The sequence below is a fragment of the Staurois parvus genome, unplaced genomic scaffold (assembly GCF_062004578.1).
Source record: "Staurois parvus isolate SC_StPar_1 unplaced genomic scaffold, SC_StPar_1.0 ptg000021l, whole genome shotgun sequence".
Lineage (NCBI taxonomy): Eukaryota > Metazoa > Chordata > Amphibia > Anura > Ranidae > Staurois > Staurois parvus.
The window spans coordinates 10,237,832-10,262,029 of NW_028317817.1; the positions used below are offsets into that span (position 1 = coordinate 10,237,832).

Here is a 24,198-nt window from a genome sequence, read left to right on the forward strand (position 1 = left end):
AGTGCCACCCATCAATCAGTGCCACCCATCAAACATCATCATTGCTGCATATCAGTGTAGCATCAGTGCCACCTAACAGTGCTGATCAGTGCTACCTTTCCGTGCCACCGCATCAGTGCCACCGATCAGTGCTACCTATCAATGCAGCTTCATCAATGCACATCAGTGAAGGAGAAAAATTACCTGTTTGCACAATTTTATAATAGAAACAAAGAAAATCTATTTTTTTTTCAAATTTATTGCTCTTTTTTGTTTATAGCACAATAAATAAAACACCCAGTGGCGATTAAATACCACCAAAAGAAAGCTCTATTTGTGTGAAAACAAATTATAAAATTTCATATGGGTACAGTGTTGCATGACCACGCAATTGTCATTCAAAGTGCGACAGTGCTAAAAGCTGAAAATTGGCCTGGGCAGGAAGGGGGTATAAGTGCCTGGTAGGCAAGTGGTTAATACAGCGTAAGGGAGGGTTATAACCCTGTCAGTTTTATTTTTGCCATTTGTGTCCCATTGGTGAGATTTACCTTCACTTCCTGTCTCATAGCTGAAACAAGAAGTGAGAGAAAATCCCTGCAAATTAATGAAATGTCTTGGTGACCCCCAGCTCACCAGAACTAGTGTCCCCATTGGAAGAAATCCCACCTATTACTTTTCTTTTACTTTCAGTATAATTGATAACAGTAAACAGGACAAACAGTAAGAGGGAATCTCCCTAACGGAGAAATAGACAGCAAAATGTTCTAATCCATAGCCCCTATCCAAACTTAAAGAAAGTTTAGTCTTTAGTTATACTTTAACTTCTGAAGTTTAGCTAGGAATATAACATTTTCACAAACTGCCAAAACAAAGTGTGGCATTGGTTCCCCCAAAACCAAATGAATTGCTTAATGCTACACATCTCTTTCCAGGCTTCCACTGTTGGGCTTTCAGAGGGGTATAATTAAGGTCAAAATCCGGTTCTGTCCTATCAAGGTTCAGAGTAGGTGGTATGATCCCATGATAGCAAGACAGAACCGTAAAAGCTGCTTCAATAGCACCTGATGCACCCAGCAAATGTCCTGTAGCACCTTTGGTTGCAGATATTGCCATTGAATATGCATGGTTTCTAAAAAGTCTTTTGATAGCTTTGTTTTCAGCTGCATCACCAAGAGGAGTAGAGGTGGCATGAGCATTTATGTAGGATATATCTTCAATATGTAACCCTGAATCTGCGATGGCTGCTTTCATGCACCTAGAAAAAGAAAAATAATAATAATTAGGACAGGGACTCTTGAAAGACAAAATTGCACTTTTAGTCTGAACTGTAAAATCTGCCAGTGTTTTTTTTTTTCCTGTGTCCGGGTTTCCTGCTCATATTACACATAAGATATGTAGGTGTTCTCTTTGGGCTTTTTCACAGAGGGTGGTAAAAACAGGCAGTAAAGCTGACCAGCTTAATTCTACCATTGCAGTACAATGAAGAAGAACACACGCTGCAGCCGCAATGCTTTGCTTCGTTGCTCCAGCAAATATAACTTGACTTGCAGAGTCTGACAGGCAGCCCAGCCTGTAAAACACACCCATTAAGGTCAATGGGAGCACACTGCAACTGCAAACCAAACACTTGGCTTGCAGTTGCAATGTGGTATTTTAATATGAAATCCCCCTTGAGATTTAAAAAAGCAGACATTCACGATGCCACAGGATCCCCTACTGAAAGCCTGGCAGGGCAGTTGCTGCTCTACCACCCTCTGAAAAGTGATCCACCACAGATCATCTTTTAAAGGGTGGTAGATACTGAGTCCTTTGTGTGATATCTGTATGTAAGTGCAATCAGTATTCTAGCTGAACAATGCAACAAAAAACACATGTAAGGATCAACGTCTATGAAGCAAAAGTAATTTTTTTTGCCCAAGGGCTTAATGCAGTCTATGTCCACATCTGTTAAGCTTAACCATAGATTCATTTGGACATATATATGAACTATTCACAAAGGTAGCCAACGGCAAGTATTCTGACTCCAACTGTTGTATTAGTGATTAAAAAAAAAACAATCATAAAATAAAGTGAGCGCTTCCTAATATAGCAGCTGGCACAGCAAGGTAACCAAATAAAACCCCAAAAAAACAATAACATATAGTAAAGTGCAGCGCTAAATAATCAATTGTATGGTCACAAATGAGGTCTTTAGTGTAGGTAAGTCCGTGAACATATGTGGTAATAACATCCGAGTGAGCCAGATCAGGGTGGTAGTGCTTGGGAGAGGTGGTAAAATTGCGCACTTACCAGATGCGCATAGGATATGGGCATTAATATATCCGCCTCGGGAAGAGGTATGGTAGGAAAGGGTCCTCCTTCAAAGAATGGGTTGATCCCCCTCTGAAGACGTGCTTTAGCACGAAAGGCCTCAGGAGGCTCAATACACTGCCGTCACACCGCCGGAGCCACGAGTTGGTCCAGCGGCCATCTTATTTAAAGGGTCAGTCTCTCCTTCTTTCTTTTTTTACTTGTTATACTCACCTTTATCTACAATAAAGCTATTTGAATATACTACACTATGGGCACCTTTTCTATGGCTTCTTTATGGAGCTATTAAGTTACAGAGTCAGTGGAGTTTTGCTGAATGACACAGTATCCAGAGGAAGGGAATCCCTGTAAGCAGGCTGCAGACCCAGTCTAACCTAAAGGAGACCTCTGGATTTACAGCCTTCACCCACTTACCGCTGTGCTGCCCATTCTTTGAAGGAGGACCCTTTCCTACCATACCTCTTCCCGAGGCGGATATATTAATGCCCATATCCTATGCTCATCTGGTAAGTGCACAATTTTACCACCTCTCCCGAGCACTACCACCCTGATCTTCTGGCTCACTCGGATGTTATTACCACATATGTTCATGGACTTACCTACACTAAAGACCTCATTTGTGACCATACTATTGATTATTTAGCGCTGCACTTTACTATATTTTATTGTTGTATTAGTGACTTATCCCTTGCTGAGCCCTTTATGTCTGGCCTGTGATACATTCACCATGAACAGTCTTTATCAGACAGCTGAACTCACCAAACACCCTTTTCTCATCAATGAAGGTCTTTTGTTCCAAGCAGCTTGCTTACAGCAGACAACAAGATGTAGCAGATGAATAAAAGGACAGTATTTGCAGGTCAAAACATGGTAATGTGTTCCCCCATGAGAGCAGATTAACATGTCCCTGTGAGACTAGCAGCCATATATATCTCCTAGATTGTAAGCTCCAAGGAGCAGGGCCCTCCTATCCCTCTTGTATTGAACTGTATTGTTGCTGTATTGTCTCCCGTTATATTGTAAAGCGCTGAGCAAACTGTTGGCGCTATATAAATCCTGTATAATAATAATAATCGTATAAAGCATTGCAAGGAGAATGGGAAGTACATTATAAAAATGGGAGGGAACACTGAAAAAGATGGAACCCTAACCAAAATGACGAAGAGATGGCAGTATATTAACCAAATTTACTGAAGCCAATAAACAATGGCTTAAGGAAAGTCGCAATTCACAGTAATATGAATAGTAACCATGATTATGCATTGTATTATATTTTCACACAATAAGTGTAACAGCACAGCGAGGGTCTGCGATTCTTACAGATGCATACTCTTTGTGAAAATCTGTACCCTGTATGAGTGAATGGGTGGTGTTGCTGCTGTTCACATGTAACTGCTGATCTGAGTGCTTACATGTGATTACGACCTCTGACCAAGCCCTTGACATAGACAGTTTGGGGTTGATTTACTAAATCTGGAGCACTCAGAATCTGGTGCAGCTGTGCATGGTGGCCAATCAGCTTCTAACTTCAGTTGGTTCAATTAATCTTTGCCAATAAAACCTGGAAGCTGATTGGTTTCTAGGCAGAGCTGCACCAGATTTTGCAGTCTCCAGGTTTAGTAAATAACCCCCTTTGCGCCCAGAGATGGAGGTTCTGGCTTGTCAAGAGGTTTCAGCTAATCGGCCAGCGTGTATGCAGTCCAGATGCAGAGTTTAGCCACATCTGAATGCTGTATTCTAGCTGCACTTTGGAAGAAGCCGTAAGACAGGGTTGGCTTTACCATTCCTATCTCATAGACACTATCCATAACTGATGTGTACAATTGTAGATAATATTTCTAATGATCAAAGACTGATCTCTGCGCATCAACACTGGAAACCTGCTAAAGATAGGCTTGGGCCTGCAGTGAAACACATAACAAGGAGTTTCAGAAGTAGTCGTCCTTTCAATACATCCATAGCTGCTGGAGGTTTTCATTATCCTGAAAGCTTCGATTCCTGGACTATTCTCAGTATTATAGATTTATTCCTGGGTGAAAGATTACAATCTTTTCCAAGAAATTGCGGCTTTTTGATAGCAGCATTTCGTATTCTGCTGTGGTTCAGAGGGAAGGCTCGATTAAACATGAAAAGGAACAGAGCCAATTAAAACACCGCACAAGAAACTTAAAAAGATGAATGAAAGTATTGTTCCCATGGAAACAGCAGATATTTGTATGCAGTGGCTAACGCTCAAGACGAAGCAAGATGCCACCAAAACTACAGACTATAAGGAAGAACATAGTGCCAGGTAACCAGAGAAAAACTGAACAGGTAGAATCTGGGGACCTGAGGATGAAACTATGAAAAGACTTAAGCAGGCCATACATGGGTCGAATTCCAAACGATTTTTCGATCGAAAACATTGTTCGTTTTGTAATCCGATGGTGCCACCAATGATTTTGAAAATCGGAGGTTTTTCACAAATTTTCCAGCATGCCCAAAATGGGGAGGAAAATCGTCCGGTGCCATTGCCCCACTAACAGAGCGAAAATCGGCGAGTTATCTTTTATAGGTCCGATTTTTGAACTAAAAATCGTTTGAAAATCGACCCATGTATGGCCGGCTTTACAGCCCATTTCTGCAAGCCATTGTCACGTTGTGTTAACTATAGAAAGTGTCTGTTTTCCCAGAGCAACTTTTTATAGCCCCTGAAACCCCTTGCTGCTGCTGTTGCCTGGGAGCTCTTTAAGAGGGTCTTAAAAGAGGAACTTTACATCCCTTACATAAAAATCACAAGCAGAGGCACGTTTAGAGATGTTTGGTAATGGTAATGTACAAACAGACACTAACCCCTGGGATCACATATATGCGGGCATGCGGGCCGCATTTTGCGTAGACACAAGAGCCCATTCATTTGAATGGACTCCCGTGCCCTGTGACACGCAGGGAAGAAGTCCCAGCACTTCTTCTGAAAACGCAGCCCACACAGGAACCTCGGTTCCCAGTACGGTTGTGTTTTCCAGTGCAGGCGGCGTACCATTAGAACTAATGGCAAGCACCCGTGGGTCTGCATTTCTCTGTGCGGGTGGTGCGGCTGCACAGATTTTCATGCGGATCCGCAGCAGCACTACCCGCACATATGTGAACCTAGCCTTAGAGATAATTGTATGCCATTTATTCTTTGCATTCCTTATTTTACTTTTCCTGCCCATTCTTCTCACAGTGGCCATTTTCACTAATGGCAGATTAACCCCTTGGTGCCGGCGCCTCCTAGCCCTTTAAGGGTTTCAGAAGCAGGGAGGCGGGGCGGGGTTTGGGGACATGTGACCGCCATGACACGCCGTCACAGTGGTCACATGATCGGGAAAGGTCTCGATCGAAAGAGGAGATCGGGACCTTTCTGTGAGTACCGGACATGTGTGCTGGGAGCGTGCAGGGTGCATGCTCTCAGCACATGTTTTTTTTTTAATAGAGCACAAATGTGCAGCCGCCCGGCATCTAGGCCCAGACGCCGGGAGGCTGCACATTTGCGTTCGGCTGGCGCCAAGAGGTTAATCCATCTCCCTATACTTCTGGGAATTCTTCCTAGAACTCTGGGTGTGCATCCTAAACAATGTGACAATAACTTCCCAGGATGCATCTCTGGAAGCCTGGTTACATCACCAGTGCCTCACCCAAACAGGAAGTGGAAAAACATTATTGCAAATAAAAGAAAAAAAAAAAAGTTCAAAGCCCAACTCCAAGAAATTTCAGTCATCCCTTGCAGCCGGGCTGCGCCGCACTGCGTGGGGTTATTGCTCATTTAAAGGATAGGTTCACCTTTTATAACATTTTACACCCATACTCAGGGTGTAAACATGTAACATGTTACTGCTGCAGGTGCCTCCTCCCCAGAGTCTCTGCTGTGAGAGTAGATTGGGGATCTGTCACAATTCAAATAAGACGTGGCCGTGCGGGGCTCCGCCCACCAAGCTATCTTGTTTATTCACAGAGTTCTGTGAATGAGAGAACTACCAGTACCAGCAGCCTATGTGACTGTCAGTGCTTAGTTCTCAATGAACTACCAGGATGCTGTTTAGTGCCTTGGATAGTTCACTGATGCTTCCTGTCAGTGTGTAACGTCCTGCCTGTACAATGTCCGAGCAGACAGCTTACACTGACAGTCTGCAAGAGCCCCGCATTGCACCCACAATCTGCTGAACGCGGGTGCAATACTGTACAGGTTCCCACTATGAAAAATAATAAATGCACGTTTTGTTACCTGCAAAAAGATGTGTATTTAATATTTTTTTAAAAGGGGAACTTATACTTTAACCCCTTCACGCTGGCGGCACACAAATATGCGGCCTCACGGAACTGGGCTTTTTTCCGTGGGGCCGCATATTTGCATACCTGTCTTTGTGCTTGGAACGCACCACTCAGCGCGCTCCAAGCACAGAGACCGCGGTGTCACTGAGAGCCCCGGGTCCCATTCTAATGATCGGGACCTGGGACTCCCGATTCCGGGTCACGTGATCGCTGTGATAGCCTCTGATTGGCTATCACAGTGATCAGTCACTGTGCAGCCCAGCCCCCTTGTTTTTTCTCTCTCTATGAATGGAGAAGAGAGATATATTATATCTCTCTAACTCCTGACATAGAGAGGAAAAAAAAAAGATAAATAAATAAATATTAAAAAAAAAAAGAAAAATACCTAGATCAAGGTTTGATCTAGTTCAGTGCCAGCGTTAGTGTTTGGGTCAAGGTCAGGGTCAAAATTCAGGATTTTTAAAAAAATTGCTTGCTGCAGTCCCACTATAAGTCGCTGATCACTGCCATTACTACTAGTATAAAAAAATAAAAATAAAAATTCCAGTACATATACCACCATTTGTAGATGCTATAACTTTCATGCAAACCAATTAAGGTACACGTTTTGGGATTTTCTTTTTTTTTAGCAAAGGCATGTAGCAGAATACATTTTGGTCTAAATTTATGAAGAAATTTAAAATTATTTATTAGATATGTTTTATAGCAAAAAGTCAAAAATAATGTTTTTTGTTTAAATTGTTGGTCTTTTTTTGTTTATAGCGCAAAAAAGAAAAAACGGCAGGGGTGATCATATACCACTGAAAGAAAGCTCTATTTGTGGGGAATAAATTTCATTTATATACAGTGTAGCATCACCGTGCAATTGTCAGTTAAAGTAACGCAGCGCCGTATTGCAAAAAATGGCCTGGTCATGAAGGGGGGTAAATCCTATGGAAGGCAAGTGGTTAACAAAATAATTTAAAAACAAAGGTCAATATAAAATTCCATTACTGAAACATGAACAATGTCTCCCTTTAAAACATTCCTGTGAGGGCTAAAATCCCCATACATAGCCTGAAACCACCACAATCACAAATAGTTTGAGACCCTTCTAAGTTTCCAGGGGAGGGGTGGGAGCTGTGTCCTTCGATTAACTCAGAGAAAAGGATTTTACAGTGAGTACAAACAAACCCAATTTTATTTTTCATTCACTGAAAGATACAGCCCAGTAAGTAATCTTAAACACAGGGACATCCATCAAGGGGTGGAAAAAACCCAGAAGGTGCAATCACAAAACAAAACTCCCAGAAGGTAAGAAAAACCCTGCTAAAAGAAAAGGAACTAAGAGTCCCAGCAGGTTGCTAGGTCCTTCCTAGGTAAAAAACTGAGCTGCCTGTGCAAGATGGGGGGTTTGGCCACCAGCAAGGGCTGTCCCTAGGCGGATCTTTGCTTTATATCTAGTGTCCTACTCCTAGAGGTGACACTATAACCCTGTGTTCAAGATTACTTACCAGGCTGTGTCCTTCAATGAACGAAAAAGAAAGTACTTTTACTCACCTATCTTCTGCTGCCGCAGCAGGTGGCATTCGCCCATGCTCTGGCAGTGGACTGCCACTCATTGCGACCAATGTAGGGCATTGGGGAGAAGACGCAGCAGAGAATGGTCTAGCAGAGTGGAGCATTAGGTAAGTAGATCTTTTGTTTATTGCTCTAAACGAGCATTTAAACCTTGCACTGCGTGTGCAGCCCCGATGTACAATGAAGGAAGTAAGTATTTTATCCCCTGCTGATTTTGAATGTTTGCCCACTCACAAAGTAATGATCAGTCTAAAAATCGAATGGTAGGTGTATTGTAACACTGAGAGACAAAATAGCAACACAAAATTCAAAAGAAATGCATGCCTAACAAATTATGCACTGATTTGCATGTTCATGAGGGAAATAAGTATTTGATCCCCTATCATTCAGCAGGATTTCTGGCTACCAGGTGTCTTTCATACAGGTAACAAGCTGAGATTATCAGTCTCTTAAAGGGAGTGCTGCTAATCTCATTTTGTTCCCTGTATAAAAAACACCTGTCCACAGGAGCAATCAATCAGATTCCAAACTCTCCACCATGGCAAAGACCAAAGAGCTGTCCAAGGATGTCAGGGACAAGATTGTAGACCTACACAAGGCTGGACTGGCCTACCAAATTATCACCAAGCAGCTTGGTGAGGTGACAACAGTTGGTGCAATCATTCACAAATGGAAGAAACACAAAACAACTGTCAGTCTCCCTAGGCTGGTGTACCATGCAAAATCTCACCTCGTGGAGTGTCCATGATCATGAGAACAGTGAGGAATAATCCCAGAACTACACGTGAGGATCTTCTCAATGATCCTCAGGGAGCTGGGACCACAGTCACCAAGAAAACAATTGGTAACACACTACGCCGACAAGGATTGAAATCCTGCAGTGCCCACAAGGTCCCTGCTCAAGAAAGCACTTGTCCAGGCCCGTCTGAGGTTTGCCACTGAACATCTGAATGATGCAGAGGAGGACTGGTTGAAAGTGCTGTGGTCAGATGAGACCAAAATCAACTCAACTCGCCATGTTCGGAGGAGGAGCAATGCTGCCTATGACCCCAAGAACACCATCCCAACTGTCAAACATGGTGGTGGAAACATTCTGCTTTGGGGGTGTTTTTCTGCTACGGGGACAGGACAACTGCACTGCATCAAAAGGGACAATGGACAAGGCAATGTACCGTCAAATCTTGAGTGAGCCCCTTCTTCCCTCAGCGAGGGCATTGAAAATGGGTCGTGGATGGGTGTTCCAGCATGACAATGACCCAAAACAAGGCCAAGGCAACAAAGGAGTGGCTCAGAAGAAGCACATTAAGGTCCTAGAGTGGCCTAGCCGGTCTCCAGACCTTAATCCGATTGAAAATCTGTGGAGGGAGCTGAAAGTTCAAGTTGTCAAACGTCAGCCACTAAACCTTAATGACTTGGAGAGGATCTGCCAAGAGGAGTGGGCCAAAATTCCTCCTGAGATGTGTGCAAACCTGGTGGCCAACTACAGGAAACGTCTGACCTCTGTGACTGGCAACAAGGGATTTGCCACCAAGTACTAAGTCATGTTTTGTGAAGGGGATCAAATACTTATTTCCCTCATGAACATGAAAATCAGTGCATAATTTGTTACATGCATTTCTTTTGAATTTTTTGTTGCTATTCTGTCTCTCAGTGTTACAATACACCTACCATTCGATTTTTAGACCGATCATTTCTTTGTGAGTAGGCAAACATGCAAAATCAGTAGGGGATCAAATACTAATTTCCTTCACTGTATTTCTCTACTGTACTACAAAGCAGATGTGAAGGGGACCTTTTGTGTCAGTTAAACAGAACAGAAAAATTAGTTTCCTACAGGAAGCCTCCCTAATCTATTTTAGCACAGGTGGCTTTTGTTCAAATGATATGCATAGCCAAAAATAGGTGTTTTGCTAGTAAGAAAGCAGAACATTCCAATAAAATCAGCTGTTTATTCACCCCCCACTGTTTGTTTGCTGTTTTTAGTTCCCGCTTTACACTTGCACAGTTGTACAGACTCCTCTCTTGAACTGAAGTTGCTTACTCCAACTTCACTGCACACTGTGAGAGTCTCACATTGTGTTTTAGAAGCTGCAGCAAACCTCCCAACTTATTTCCTGGCTGAAGGACATCCAGCACCATCTAGCCCTTTCCTCCCCAGTCTGACTGTCCCTGGCCTGCCCCTTTCATTCATTGGATTTCAGTTTTTGCCCATCATGAAGACCAAGCATGTGTGGGTGTTATCTAGGGTAGTCAGCATAAAAACGTCATCTGCTTAAGACCTCCCACTCCTTCAGATGGACACCCTCTCCCCATGAATCCATTTTGATAAATGCATACTAGCCCACTAGAGGCGGGGTACTGTGAAGTCTTAATGCGGTATTAAACCGAAAACCAAAAATATATGTAATATATATGAAATATGTAATATATTTCAGCTTACCGATCATTAGATGTGGTGGCTGCATCACTTTTCCTTTCTTTGGCTTTTTTGCCTGTTTTCACCTAGTGATCTGGCAAGTAATGACCCTCCAGCATTAGTGAGAAACAACTCTGGAGGAATGAGCACAAGAGGCACAGCAGATAGCAGTATTGTCAGTCTGGGGGGAGGGGAGTGTTAAATGTGCCAGCAGATTTAACTACAGTAACAAACTAAACTCAAACTCCAGCTCACACTTTGTCCACTTTCCGACTGCCCACAGTACTTGTGCTGCAGGCAGGCAGCGTGCACAGGGAGAGAAGAGAGAACACCACACTGAGTAAAGGCACTACATTTTACCATTTTACTCACGTTAGATTAGGACATTTAACCCTTCAATTGCCCCTATTAACCATCTGATCACCCCTGTCACCCAGCCAGTGCCATTAGTACAGTGTCAGTATATAGAATTTTTCACTGATCACTGTATTACTGCCACTAGCCACATCAGATAGCGTCAGGATTAGTTAGCGCCCCTCCCATCCAGGGTCAGCCCGCACACTATCGCACTCACATTATAGGTCGCTGATCACCACCCTTACTAGTATAGTGTGTGTACGGATCAATATATAAATCACGAACAGAACTATACTAGTGCCCCCTTAGTCTAGTGTCCGCAAAAAAACTGTGTTAACAGGATCACCCCAGTTCACTGCCAGCACTAGCATTTAACCACTCCACTGTTTTTAATTGGAAACACAGGATTATTTTTTTGTTTATTTGAAACACAGACTGAGCACGAGTGTTTTCATATAAGTTCAGTGGATGGACTTTTTTCATGATTGAGTTATACGGACTTTTCCATTATAATGAATAATTGCTGGATTTATGTATTCTGATGTATTGTTATTTAACAATCTAATACTTTGGGTTATGCACTATATGTACTTCATTGAATTTTAAATATATAAAAACTTGCAACACCCACCATTTAGTTCGCTAGGGCCTCTGCTTTAAAATAATTTTCTAGCGTAAAAAATGTTTTTTGATGTAAAAAAAAAGTGTCAAACAAAACTTGGACTTCAAGTGGCTAGAAGAGTGGATGATGTGTGGCATAGGCTTGTAATGTTGGTCCTGAAATGCCAGGATAATAGAAGCATCCCCCCAAATGACCCCATTTTGGAAAGCCGACACTCCAGGGTATTTGCTAAGGGGAGTATTTTGCAGATCTTATTTGTTGGCACAAGTTTTTGTAAATGAAAAACGGAAAATGAAAATGTGTTTTGTTTTTTTTTCTTTTGCAAAACCCTGTGACAACAAATACTCACCATGCCTCTTATCAAATTCCTTGGGGTGTCTACATTCCAAAAAGGAATAATTTGGGGGGGGTGCTTGTACTATCCTGGAATTTTAGGGGCCTCGGAAACTGTGATAGGTAATGGGGAAGTGACATGAGGAAATATGCCCTTTGAAAGCCTGAAGGGGGTCATTGGATTTTGGGGGCCTGTTTGTGGATAGGCTTCCAAAAAGTCTCTCACATGTGCAATCCCCATAATCGGGAGAAATCGCAAAATGTGTTTCGGGGTGTTATTCCACATATATTGCTCACACATGCCATGGGTATATCATTTAAGTGACAGCAATATCAACTCAGTATGCCTCGCCACAAATTCCTTGGGGTGTCTACTTTCCAAAACTGCCTTAGCATTTTAACTGCAAGAAATGTGATGGGCAGTCAGAAAGTAAAAGCTGCATAAATTCCAATATACCTACCATAGTTTGTAGACGCTATAACTTTCACACAAGCCAATCAATATACAGTTATTGGGATTTTTTAACCAAAAACATGTAGCAGAATACATTTTGGCTTAAATTTATGACTAAATTTGAGTTTATTGTTTTGGTTTTTTTTTATAAAGAAAGTACAAAATTAGTGGTGCACCGAAATGAATACAGCAGCCTGCGGACAGGTGACGGCGAGCGGCTTTGAGGGGCGGGGTTTTTTCAGGACCTGTATCGATGCTTTTTTTCATTTCAGCTGACAGTCAAAAGGGGTGTTTTCGACCGAAACAATTCGGCCACTGGAATTTCAGTGCATCCCTATATAAAATATAGGGTTTTTTTTTCAAAATGATCGGTGTTTTTTCCTTTAATTTGTTAACAAGCAATAAAAAACCCAGTGGTGATCAAATACCAACAAAAGATAGCTCTATTTGTAAAAAAAAAAGACATAAATTTAGTTTGGGTATAGCGTTGCTTGACCGTGCAATTGCCAGCTGAAATAGCGCAGTGCCGAATAGCAAAAAATGGCCTGGTCAGGAAGGAGGGAAAATCTTTCGTGGCTAAAGTGTTTTTAAATTATTTACAGCGATTTTTTTTTTTTTCCATTCGGATTAAAGGTTACATGAATAACTAAAATCTGATTATTTAAATCGTCTGTGCCTGTGGTACATGGATTGTCACATCCATGTAAACTGATACAATCTGCTGGAGAGCTTGTGCTTCTGAAAAGCAACAGACTTGTTGGCCAGATTACTAGATGAAAATAGAAGAAAGAAGGTCTAAAAAAGTAATACAGCCATCACATCTAAAAATTAGTAAGCTACAATATAATAAATGTTTGCTTTTGGGTTTAATACTGCTTTAAGGAAGCTATGTACAACACCTTGCCATCCCTTACCACCAGCTATGATCTGCCTGCATTGCACAGAGAAGCATAATGATATTTGAATAACTCCTCTCTGCATGAAAGCTGAGGGCTCCTGACAGCAGTACTGAAGCAGGTTTCTGGCCCCACCCACCAGCCATGATCTGCCCACATTGCAAAGGAAAGCACAGAGATCCAGTGATTAGAACACTGGAACTAAAATACTTTAGTGAAAAATAGAAACCTTTTAAAAACATTTCTTTAGCATGTTATGTTTAGCATTTGGAGCAACCAAGAAAGGCAAAATATACGCAGGTTAAATTTTAGCATTACCTGTAAGCTTTTAGACTGCTAATAGCTGCTAATTCAAAGCTTCAAAGAAGTAAAGACTTATGCCCCGTACACACTATAAGAATATTGTCCAAAAATTTTCATACTAGGACCGATCGACCGATAATCAGATCGTTAGTACACAGCTTTTGAGAGCCGATCATGACAATTTGTGCGACAATATCCGAAGGGACAAGCGCAAAAATGTTTCTCATACGATACCAGATCATACAATTTTCCCTTAATCTCTACAGTAGTCGTCCGAAAATACAATACATGACATCACTTTCTAAATTCTTTTCTTTCATACGAGAATTTTCGTATCTTTAATAACCTTTTCACTTTCGATGTGAGACTAGCAGGCGAAAAAAAGCGTTTGTCCGATATTCTCATCGTGTGTACGGGGCTTAAGGCATTCCTTAAATCCCACATTTACCTGAATGCACCATCACCCTCTGAACTAGGAGCAGTTATGTGACAAGCGTCGCCTGACAAACCATAACCCAAAATTTCGGCATAGATTTTAGCATTCCTTGCCAGAGCGTGTTGATATTCTTCTAGTATAAGCACAGCTGCTCCTTCTCCCATAATAAATCCTTCTCTTTCAGGATGGAAAGGTCGGCAAGCCTTGTCAGGAGTAGCATTGAAGCTAGTGCTGAGTGCTCGAGCCCTTGAAAATCCAGCAAGTGACAATGGGCTGATGCAGGACTCTGCTCCACCAGCCACCATAACATCAGCATCCCCATGGGTGATAAATCGAAATGAGTCTCCAATAGCATGAGCTCCTGTAGTGCAAGCGGTGGATACGGCATGATTTGGCCCTTTAAGTTTGTATTTAATACTGATTTGCCCAGCAGCCATATTGATCAATATCCTTGGAACAAAAAAGGGACTGACTTTGTTATATCCTTTTGCTTGAAATAATATGGCAGTCTCTGTGATGTCATTAAGGGGCACCATTCCCATGCCTATCGCCACCCCAGTAGACTCTTGTTCCTCTTCAGAGTTTGGACTCCATTGTGAATCGATCATCGCTTGCTCTGCAGCTGCTAACGCCATAATCGTGGCAGATGACATTGCCTTTAAATCTGACCTTGAGACATACTTTTCTTCACTAAAATCCCCTGCTGCAAGACCTCTGGGGACACGAGCAGCTACTCTGCAAGGGATATTTTTATATTCATCCCCTTGAAGAGTGACTATTCCACTTTCTCCTAGTATGAGTCGATCCCATGCCAGCTGTGTGCCAACGCCAAGAGGGGACACTATTCCAATACCTGTCACAACAACTCGACGGTGACACTTCCTTGATGTATCATTACTCAAGCCTCTTTTCTCCACACTAACACATCTAAAAGTATTATGTAGCAATGAGTAACACTGGCAGGTTCTTGCTATGCTTCTCAGATGAGAAGCCATGAGTGGTCTCGAGCCTTACACATATGCCTGAAAAGAAAAAAACAAAATACAATTACAGAGGAAAAACAATTCTATACAATATTGATATAACAAAAATGTGACATAAAACTCACTATACATATTACAATCTGACCATACAATCTTTTTAAATCCACTTAAACCAAAAGCGGAGGTTCAGCTTTAACCACTTCAAGTCCGGACACGTTTACCCCTTTCCTGTCCAGGCCAATTTTCAGCTTTCAGTGCTATCACACTTTGAATGACAATTGCGCAGTCATGCAACACTGTACCCATATGAATTGTTTTGCATTTTTTGGAGACAAAACTTTATTTTGGTGGTATTTATTCACCATTGGGATTATTTTTTTTGCTATATAAATAAAAAAGTCCAAACATTTTGAAAAAAAGTGTTTTTCTTATAAAATTTTGCAAATAAATAAATAATCTTTCTACATAAATCTTGGCTAAAATGTATTCAATTATCTTTTTAGTAAAAAAAAAAAAAATAACCCAAATTAGTTTATAATTACTGGTGCACTGGTTAACCCCATTCTCAAAAAACCCTTGTTGGACCCCACCTCTTTGAATAACTTAAGACCCATCTCCCTGCTCCCGTTTGCCTCCAAGCTTCTCGAGCGCCTTGTTCACAACCGTATGAACTGCTACCTCACCGACAACAACCTTCTTGATCCCCGACAGTCTGGTTTCCGCCCACAACATTCCACAGAAACTGCCCTACTAAAGCTCACTAATGACCTACTAACTGCTAAAACCAACAACCATTACTCCATACTCGTACTCCTTGACCTTTCCGCTGCCTTTGACACAGTCGACCACCCGCTCCTCCTCAGTAAACTCCACTCCATCGGCCTCCGTGACTCTGCTCTCTCCTGGTTCTCCTCTTACCTTTCTCAGCGCACTTTCAGTGTCATATACACCTCCTCCTCTGCTCCTCTTCCTCTTTCTGTTGGGGTACCCCAAGGTTCTGTTCTTGGGCCCCTCCTTTTCGTTCTCTATACCTCCTCCCTGGGCCAACTGATAACCTCCCATGGCTTCCAATACCACCTCTATGCTGATGACACCCAGATCTATCTCATCACTCCCCAGCTCACCCCCTCAATCTCCTCACGTATCACAAATCTACTAAGCGACATATCAGTATGGATGTTAACTCAATCTTTCAAAAACTGAGCTTGTAATATTTCCTCCTCTACGATCCCCCACTCATGACTTTACCATTAAGATCAAACAGCACAACCATTGGTCCTTCCCCTCATGCCAGGGTGCTATAAACGGCCACCCGCCCCTGCACTGCTCCCTTCCGGCCTTTTATATACATGGGCCAGACGGGAAGTGGTTAAGGACTCTGTTTTTTTTTTTTGTGCAGTTTTGGACTCTTATCCTTATGACATTATTGTATTTTATTCATGCAGTATGACACTTATCAGGTTTCAATTTATGTTTAATATATGTCCACTATATGTTTATACATGTATATGCATTCTATTGATTACTCAACAATTGTAGCTATCAGGTCCTTCAGTTCCACCCTCAAAGGCATTTGGTATGCTTGTCATCCCTGCCCATGGGTGGGTCTTAAATCACCCACCCTCCGGATACCAGGATATTTAAGAGAGGATACAGGCATTATAGCTATTGGCTCTGAGGAAGAGGCAAGTCCTCGAAACGCGTCAGCCAGTTGGAGGTCTAGGAATCTGATTATGGATATCATCCAGTGAGACTGGACCTTGCTGTATTTTGTATGTTGTGCCCTTGACATTGTATCCTTTGTGAGTATATTACTACTTCTTTTATACAATAAATTATTTTTTAAAAGGTAATGCACTAGGCCTGTGCGCCCTTTGTTTGTTTCTTTGCATGCAGTACATTTGGATTTCCCTGGTCCGTTGAGGGCAGCAAGGCGTGCATTTTCAAGGAATCCTACATGTGGCTCTAGCCTTTGTGGAGTCCATCTTCCAGTGCAGCGAGTATATGCATTTGCCATTTTTTGTCATTATTCTTTGTACTCCCCAGCTTTGCAGCACCAGAATATTTATCTTGGTCTCATCACTCCAGAGTACAGGGTCCCAGTAGTTGTCTTCTTTTTCAACATGGGCCCTGGCAAATTCCAGATGCGCTTTTTTGTGCATAGGCTTTGGCAGTGGCTTCCTTCATGGATGACACCCATGCATGCCATTCCTCTGCAGTGTACGCCGTATTGTGTCAGGAGAAACAATCATCCCAGTTTGGCTTCCTACTTCTTTAGCTAACTGCAGTGAACCTGCATGGCGATTTTCTTCAACCCTTCTCATTAGAAGACACTTCTGTCGAGGTGTTCCCTTCCATGGATGCCCTGGACGTCTCTGTGAGATGGTTGCAGTTCCATTTCGTTAAATTTTTGTATCACTTTTGCTACAATATTCTGACTGATAAGTAAAGCTTTTCTGATCTTCTTGTAGCCTTCACCTTTCTTGTGTAAAGAAATTATTTTCTTTCTCCGGCCTTGTGACATTTCTCTTCCATGTGGTGCCATTGCTGACATGAAATGGGAAGGGGTTTTCTTTGTTAAGTAATTGCCTTTTATAATCAACTGTCTGCTGGACACCTGTTTTATGAATAATTAGATTCACCTGTAGTTGAATTCTTGTTAATTAGGATTTTGTTGTCTAAAATTTAGCTTTGCACCTAAGGCTACATTCACACCTATGCAGGTTGCATTCAAGCCATTTCTGCATTTTTTGCGTTTTTGTTTTTTTTTTTGCGTTTTTTTTTCCTCCATCTTTTAAAAATTTTTTCTTGTTGCTAGGCAGATTTAAAAACACAAGATGCATCAAAAACGTGGAAAAACTGCACATGCTTTTCTGCATTTCTATTGAAGTCTATAGAGCCAAAAACGCAACTTTTTGCGTTCAAAAAAGTCCCTGACCCTTTCCAAAAAACACACCGAAAATGCAGACATATGAACATGCCCATAGTAAATCACGTTAAATGGACTGTACTGCGTTTCTGCAAAGCGCTACGGAATACGCTTTGATGTGAACCTAGGATTAGACTTTCATTGGCATGGATTCATTTTTGCCAACATGGTCTTGAATGAATTTGTTAGGAAAAACACTTTTTTGTGTGTGGAAATTAACAAATCTTGTTTGCAATCAATGGCCTGCATATGTGGGAGTATTTTGAAGTATAGTGTCCCATAGGAAATGTTGATTCGGAAAGGAAAGGTTTTCTGACAAATCTGTTTGGGTTTATGCTGAGCACTGTATGCATTACACAGACCTTGTCTACTGTTGTCACCATCAACCCCCTGAGGATACTGTCACACTGTCCTGTTGCAAAAATGTGGTAAAAACATATATGCTTTTTTACCTGTGGAAAAAAGACACATGACTCAATAAAGGCACCAAAAACACAACTGCAGGTGTGTTTTTGATGCATGTTCCATTCATTTCAATGGGGAGGTGTGTTTTTTTACAACACCAAACATGCACCAAAAACGCAGCTTGCAGAACTTTGAAAAACGCAATGGACCCACAACTGATCAGTATGAAGAATTCCATAGGATGTAATGGTCATGCATTTTTCTTACGCTTTTTTAATGTAATAATGGAAGAAAAACTGATCCGTGTGAAAGCAGGTTGAGAAATGCCATGCTACAAAAATACAAGTACTGTAGCTTGAAAAACAGTCACAGTTAGTCAGCTTGAAAAAAAGATACAAGTCCATCTAGTTCAACTAACAGAAAAGAAAAAATACAAACAGAAAACCTCCATATGCACAATCCTATACCCACAGTTGATCCAAAGGAAGGCAAAAAAAACCCCAAATGATTCAATTTATGCCAGCGAGGGAAATAAATTCCTTCCTGATCCCCCAGGAGGCAATCGGATATTCCCTGGATCTATTACATCTGATGGTATTACCTATAAATATTAGTATCCAGTTATATTTTGTGCATTCAGGAAAGAATTTGGGCCTTTTTAAACCTACTAATCTACTGACCTGGCCAGAACCAGCTCTTGAGAGAGTCTATTCCACATTTTTACTGTGAAGGACCCTGTGACAGACCGCCTGGCCCCCCCAACTGGCTGCCTCCACCAAACAGTGCCTCCTGTCCTTCAGACCTGTCCAGCAAACCGATAGCTAATACCAGCCCTTTACCGCAAGCATCATACACAGATAAGATGTTGTGGTAAAACCAAAGGAAAAACTGTTTATTAAAACCCAAACACATTTTATACCCCCAGGACATTCCCCTCTTGGGGTGTGACAGTGTGGTGATCTGTTACGATGTAAAAAGGATATTATTTTGCCCCAAATTCTCAACAAGGCAGGTTGAGGGGCTCCAGGGTGCTGGTTTAAGTTGGAGGGAACTGTGTTTTCAGTTTCCTTGGTTCTTTGTAAAACTTTGGGACCTGGAGATTTCAGTGATCTGGGTGGGAGGAAATCTCCAGTCCTGAGACCAGGTTTTGGGAATGGCCAGGAGACTGATTGTGCAGGTGTGTGTAGGTCTCTTCTAGAGTCAGGACCAGGGTTCTGGGCTCTGGAGTCCATGTGGGTGCAAGGAAGCAGCCACAACCATGCATGGTGAAGTCTAACAGAAGACCCAAGCCTGTAGGCTAGAAAAGCAGGAATGCGGCAAAAGAGCGCTAACCAAGGTAAAGCGTTTGTATGTGAATGGTGCAGAAGACTGAGGCATAAAGCCTAAGCCGCGATGCTGCAAAAGAGAGCCAGGAGGCTGAATCATAGTTTTGCATTGATGGTGGATACCCCTACATGGGAAACATACATTGTATGGACTTTTCTTTTGTTTTCTTTAATAAAAGTGGGCCAACAAGCCTTTAAACAATCATTTCTGGTGTGGACTCTACTCACTGGTAAGCGCTATCCTGAGCTAATTAACCCCCAAATATTAAAGAGGATATTACCATAGGTAAGATAAGACGTACTACCAGTGAAAAACATGAAAACGCAACCTTTAAACATTAATCGAATTGACAGCTAGGCACCTAGACAAGTTATGGCTAGTAGTCACAGGAACTCCCCACCCTACCTCCCTTGTCTATGTGCTGGAAAACATGTTCACAAGTCTTGATTAGCCAGGGCATGCCCACCAGGATGCTCAGAAACAGTTCCACGGCACGGATACATAAACTACATTACATCACTTGTTTCTAAGTGTCCCACCCCAGATCCAGCTCGGATCGAGGTTACCAAGTGGCACATCTTCGGTGAAAGTAATATAAAAAGTTAATATAAAGTTGGTAGTAGCCAGGTCAAAATGGCCAAACGCTGCATTATGCAGCTCTCGAGGACCATCCGGGGCAAGATATTAAATATGCCCAAGAAGAGTACCATATTCCTGGCTGGTGAAGGAGTATCTGCATGATCTGTCTGACACAATGTTCCCGCAGACACACCACTGTTCTGGGGACTTCATGGCTTCGTAATCCTGGTAGATATTCCCAGCCAAAGGGTTTCAGGACCTGGCTCTCCTCCATGCTCTGTCCGGAGAAGCAGACAAAACCCCTGGTCTCCTCCATGAGACATAATCAGTGGGTAGAAGGCCAGCCCATAGTCCCCTTCAAAAGTCCCTGTCCCAGCTGGGTCTGTCACAAAGCCTTTTTTGTATTTAGAGGTTAAATCTCCTTTCCTTCAGATGTAAAGAACTCTACATCCAGTTCACTATGGACCACCTATATATTTATACATGGTGATCATATCTTCCTCTCAAGTGTCTCTTCTCAAGATAAAATAACTTTCAGTTGAGCTAATCTTTCCTCATAGCTGATCTCCTCCATGCCTTTTATCAGTTTGGTTGCCCTTCTCTGTACTTTCTCCAGTTCCCCAATGTTTTGGATTGAGATACTATGGAGCAGGGGTCTCCAAACTTTCTAAACAAAGGGCCAGTATACTGTTCTTGAAGTTTTAAGAGGGCTAGACAGTGGCCAGTGGGAGTAGAAAATATCTTTGTGTCAGTGGGAGCAGAGCGTCCCCTCTCTGGTATTAGGGGGAGTCAGTGTCTCATATTTAGTGTCAGGGGGAGGATTGGTGCCCCGTCGTTGGTGTCAGGGGGAGGATTGGTGCCCTGTCGTTGGTGTCAGGGGGAGGATTGGTGCCCGTCGTTGGTGTCAGTTTGGAGACCACTGCTATAGAGGGTTATGCTTTGTTCATATTTCATATCTGAGGTTTACAACCACTTTAACAAATTAGCTATGTGGCTAACTGTGTCAAAAGCTGGGTCATGCCTCACCCCTTCCTTCCCAGTAAGTTATCATCCTGGACCACCACATGCCAAACCCTGGCACCAGGGAGACTGCAGACCATTCAGTTGAGGAGATCCTGGCAACAAATAATTCTAACAGTCCTCCTAATCACTATATTGCCAAAAGTATTGGGATGCCTGCCTTTACACGCACATGAACTTTAATGGCATCCCAGTCTTAGTCTGTAGGGTTCAATATTGAGTTGGCCAACCCGTTGCAGCTATGACATCTTCAACTCTTCTGGGAAGGCTGTCCATAAGGTTTAGGAGAGTGTCTATGGGAATGTTTGACCATTTGTGAGGTCAGGCACAGACGTCGAACAAGAAGGCCTGGCTCGCAGCCTCCACTATAATCCATTCCAAAGGTGTTCTATCGGGTTGAGGTCAGAACTCTGTGTAAACTAGTCAAGTTCCTCCACTGCAAGCTTGCTTATCCATGTAGCCATGTCTTTAAGGACCTTGCTTTGTGCACTAGTGCACAGTCATGTTAAAACAGGAAGGGACCATCCCCAAACTGTTCCCACAAAGCTGGGAGCATGAAATTGTCAAAAATGTCTTGGTATGCTGATGCCTTAAGAGTTCCCTTCACTGGAACTAAGGGGCCAAGCCCAACCCCTGAAAAACAACCCCACACCATAATCCCCCCTCCACCAAACTTTACACTTGGCACAATGCAGTCAGGCAAGTACGGTTCACTTGGCAACCACCAAACCCAGACATGTCCATCGGATTGCCAAAGAAGTGTGATCTGTCACTCCAGAGAACATGTCTCCACTGCTCTAGAGTCCAGTGCATGCTTTACACCACTGCATCCGACACTTTGCATTGCATTTGGTGATGTAAGGCTTGAATGCAGCTGCTCGGCCATGGAAACCCATTCCATGAAGCTCTCTGTCTGTTGTTGTGCTAATCTGAAGGCCACACGAAGTTTGGAGGTCTTTAGCTATTGACTCTGCAGACAGCTGGTGACTTCTGCGCACTTCACCATACGCTGACCCCCCCTCTCATTTTATGTGGCCTACCACTTCGTGGATGAGTTGCTGTTGTTCCCAGTTGCTTCCTCTTTGTTATAATACCACTAACAGTTGACCGTGGAATATTTAGTAGCAAGGAAATTTCATGGATGGACTTATTGCACAGGTGGCAACCTATCACGGTACCACGCTTGAATTCACTGAGCTCCTGAGAGTGACCCATTCTTTCACAAATGTTTGTAGAAGCAGTCTGCATGCCTAGGTGTTTGATTTTATACACCTGTGGCCATGGAGGTGATTGGAACACCTGAATCCAATGATTTGGAGGGGTCTCCCAATACTTTTGGCAGTATAGTGTAGGATCGCCTATTAGCACCAACTGTCTAAGCCTCCCCGCACTCCCCCCACATGGGCTGATCTCCCAGCTGCAAAGAAGCTGTAGAGGGTGATCAGCAACTAAAGAAGCACTGAGTGGATTGCGGCTTATCGGTGATACCCAGCGCCATAGACAATACAAGGCATTGGGGTGGGATCGCCCTGTAAGGTAGTACAGAAAACAAGAGTACAGAGATGATCCCTGTGTACCTGCAGGAGGAGGAGGACGGCGTGTTCCGCTGGGTGCTCACTTCCGGTCCTGCGCTTTGCCCGGTGTCTCGGCTCTTCCTGTCCGTGCTCAGCTCGCTGCTCTCCGTGAGCTCAGGATGGCTTCGTACCAGTCCTCCGCCGTCACCGAGCTTTGCCAGAACGGACGGCAGGTCTTCCTGGACGCCTCTCAGCTCCTCCTCACTTATGCCGACAACATACTGAGGTGAGGCGGACTCATCCCGGGCTTTGTGCTCCGGACATCTGCCGGTAACTGGGGGTGTCCTGTCTGGAGGGTCACCGTTCTCATATCAGGCGGCACAATAATACGATACGGGGAATGTCGGCAGTCCAGCTGCTACAGGGTTTATCAATACTGATCAATAGGTACAGATCATCAGTACTGGCATGTATCACCTCCCATAGAGGAGAATGGGGGACAGCCTACATCATCTCCCCATAGAGGAGAATGGGGGACAGCCTACATCATCTCCCCATAGAGGAGAATGGGGGACAGCCTACATCATCTCCCCATAGAGGAGAATGGGGGACAGCCTACATCATCTCCCCATAGAGGAGAATGGGGGACAGCCTACATCATCTCCCCATAGAGGAGAATGGGGGACAGCCTACATCATCTCCCCATAGAGGAGAATGGGGGGCAGCCTACATCATCTCCCCATAGAGGAGAATGGGGGGCAGCCTACATCATCTCCCCATAGAGGAGAATGGGGGGCAGCCTACATCATCTCCCCATAGAGGAGAATGGGGGACAGCCTACATCATTTCCCATAGAGGAGAATGGGGGACAGCCTACATCATCTCCCATAGAGGAGAATGGGGGACTTCCTACATCATCTCCCATAGAGGAGAATGGGGGACTTCCTACATCATCTCCCATAGAGGAGAATGGGGGACTTCCTACATCATCTCCCCATAGAGGAGAATGGGGGACTTCCTACATCATCTCCCCATAGAGGAGAATGGGGGACTTCCTACATCATCTCCCCATAGAGGAGAATGGGGGACTTCCTACATCATCTCCCCATAGAGGAGAATGGGGGACTTCCTACATCATCTCCCCATAGAGGAGAATGGGGGACTTCCTACATCATCTCCCCATAGAGGAGAATGGGGGACTTCCTACATCATCTCCCCATAGAGGAGAATGGGGGACTTCCTACATCATCTCCCCATAGAGGAGAATGGGGGACTTCCTACATCATCTCCCCATAGAGGAGAATGGGGGACTTCCTACATCATCTCCCCATAGAGGAGAATGGGGGACTTCCTACATCATCTCCCCATAGAGGAGAATGGGGGACTTCCTACATCATCTCCCCATAGAGGAGAATGGGGGACTTCCTACATCATCTCCCCATAGAGGAGAATGGGGGACTTCCTACATCATCTCCCCATAGAGGAG

General features: G+C 43.3%; 2 protein-coding genes across 2 annotated transcripts in view; one reads left to right on the forward strand and one right to left on the reverse strand.

Moving 5' to 3' along the window:
• Positions 1–218: 218 nt before the first annotated feature.
• Positions 219–22,917, reverse strand: OXSM (3-oxoacyl-ACP synthase, mitochondrial). The gene is made up of 3 exons (XM_089690896.1): positions 22,776–22,917; positions 13,969–14,978; positions 219–1,234 (listed from the first exon to the last, which is right to left on the reverse strand). The coding sequence occupies exons 2-3, from the start codon at positions 14,949–14,951 to the stop codon at positions 832–834; spliced, it is 1,386 nt and encodes a 461-aa protein (XP_089547022.1). The 5' UTR covers positions 14,952–14,978; positions 22,776–22,917; the 3' UTR covers positions 219–831.
• NGLY1 (N-glycanase 1) overlaps positions 22,831–24,198 on the forward strand; it is a 43,256-nt gene continuing 41,888 nt past the window's right edge. The window contains exon 1 of the mRNA XM_089690887.1: positions 22,831–22,998. Within this exon, the coding sequence (XP_089547013.1) occupies positions 22,892–22,998 (107 nt within the window). The 5' untranslated portion in view covers positions 22,831–22,891. The remainder of the gene's footprint in view (positions 22,999–24,198) is intronic.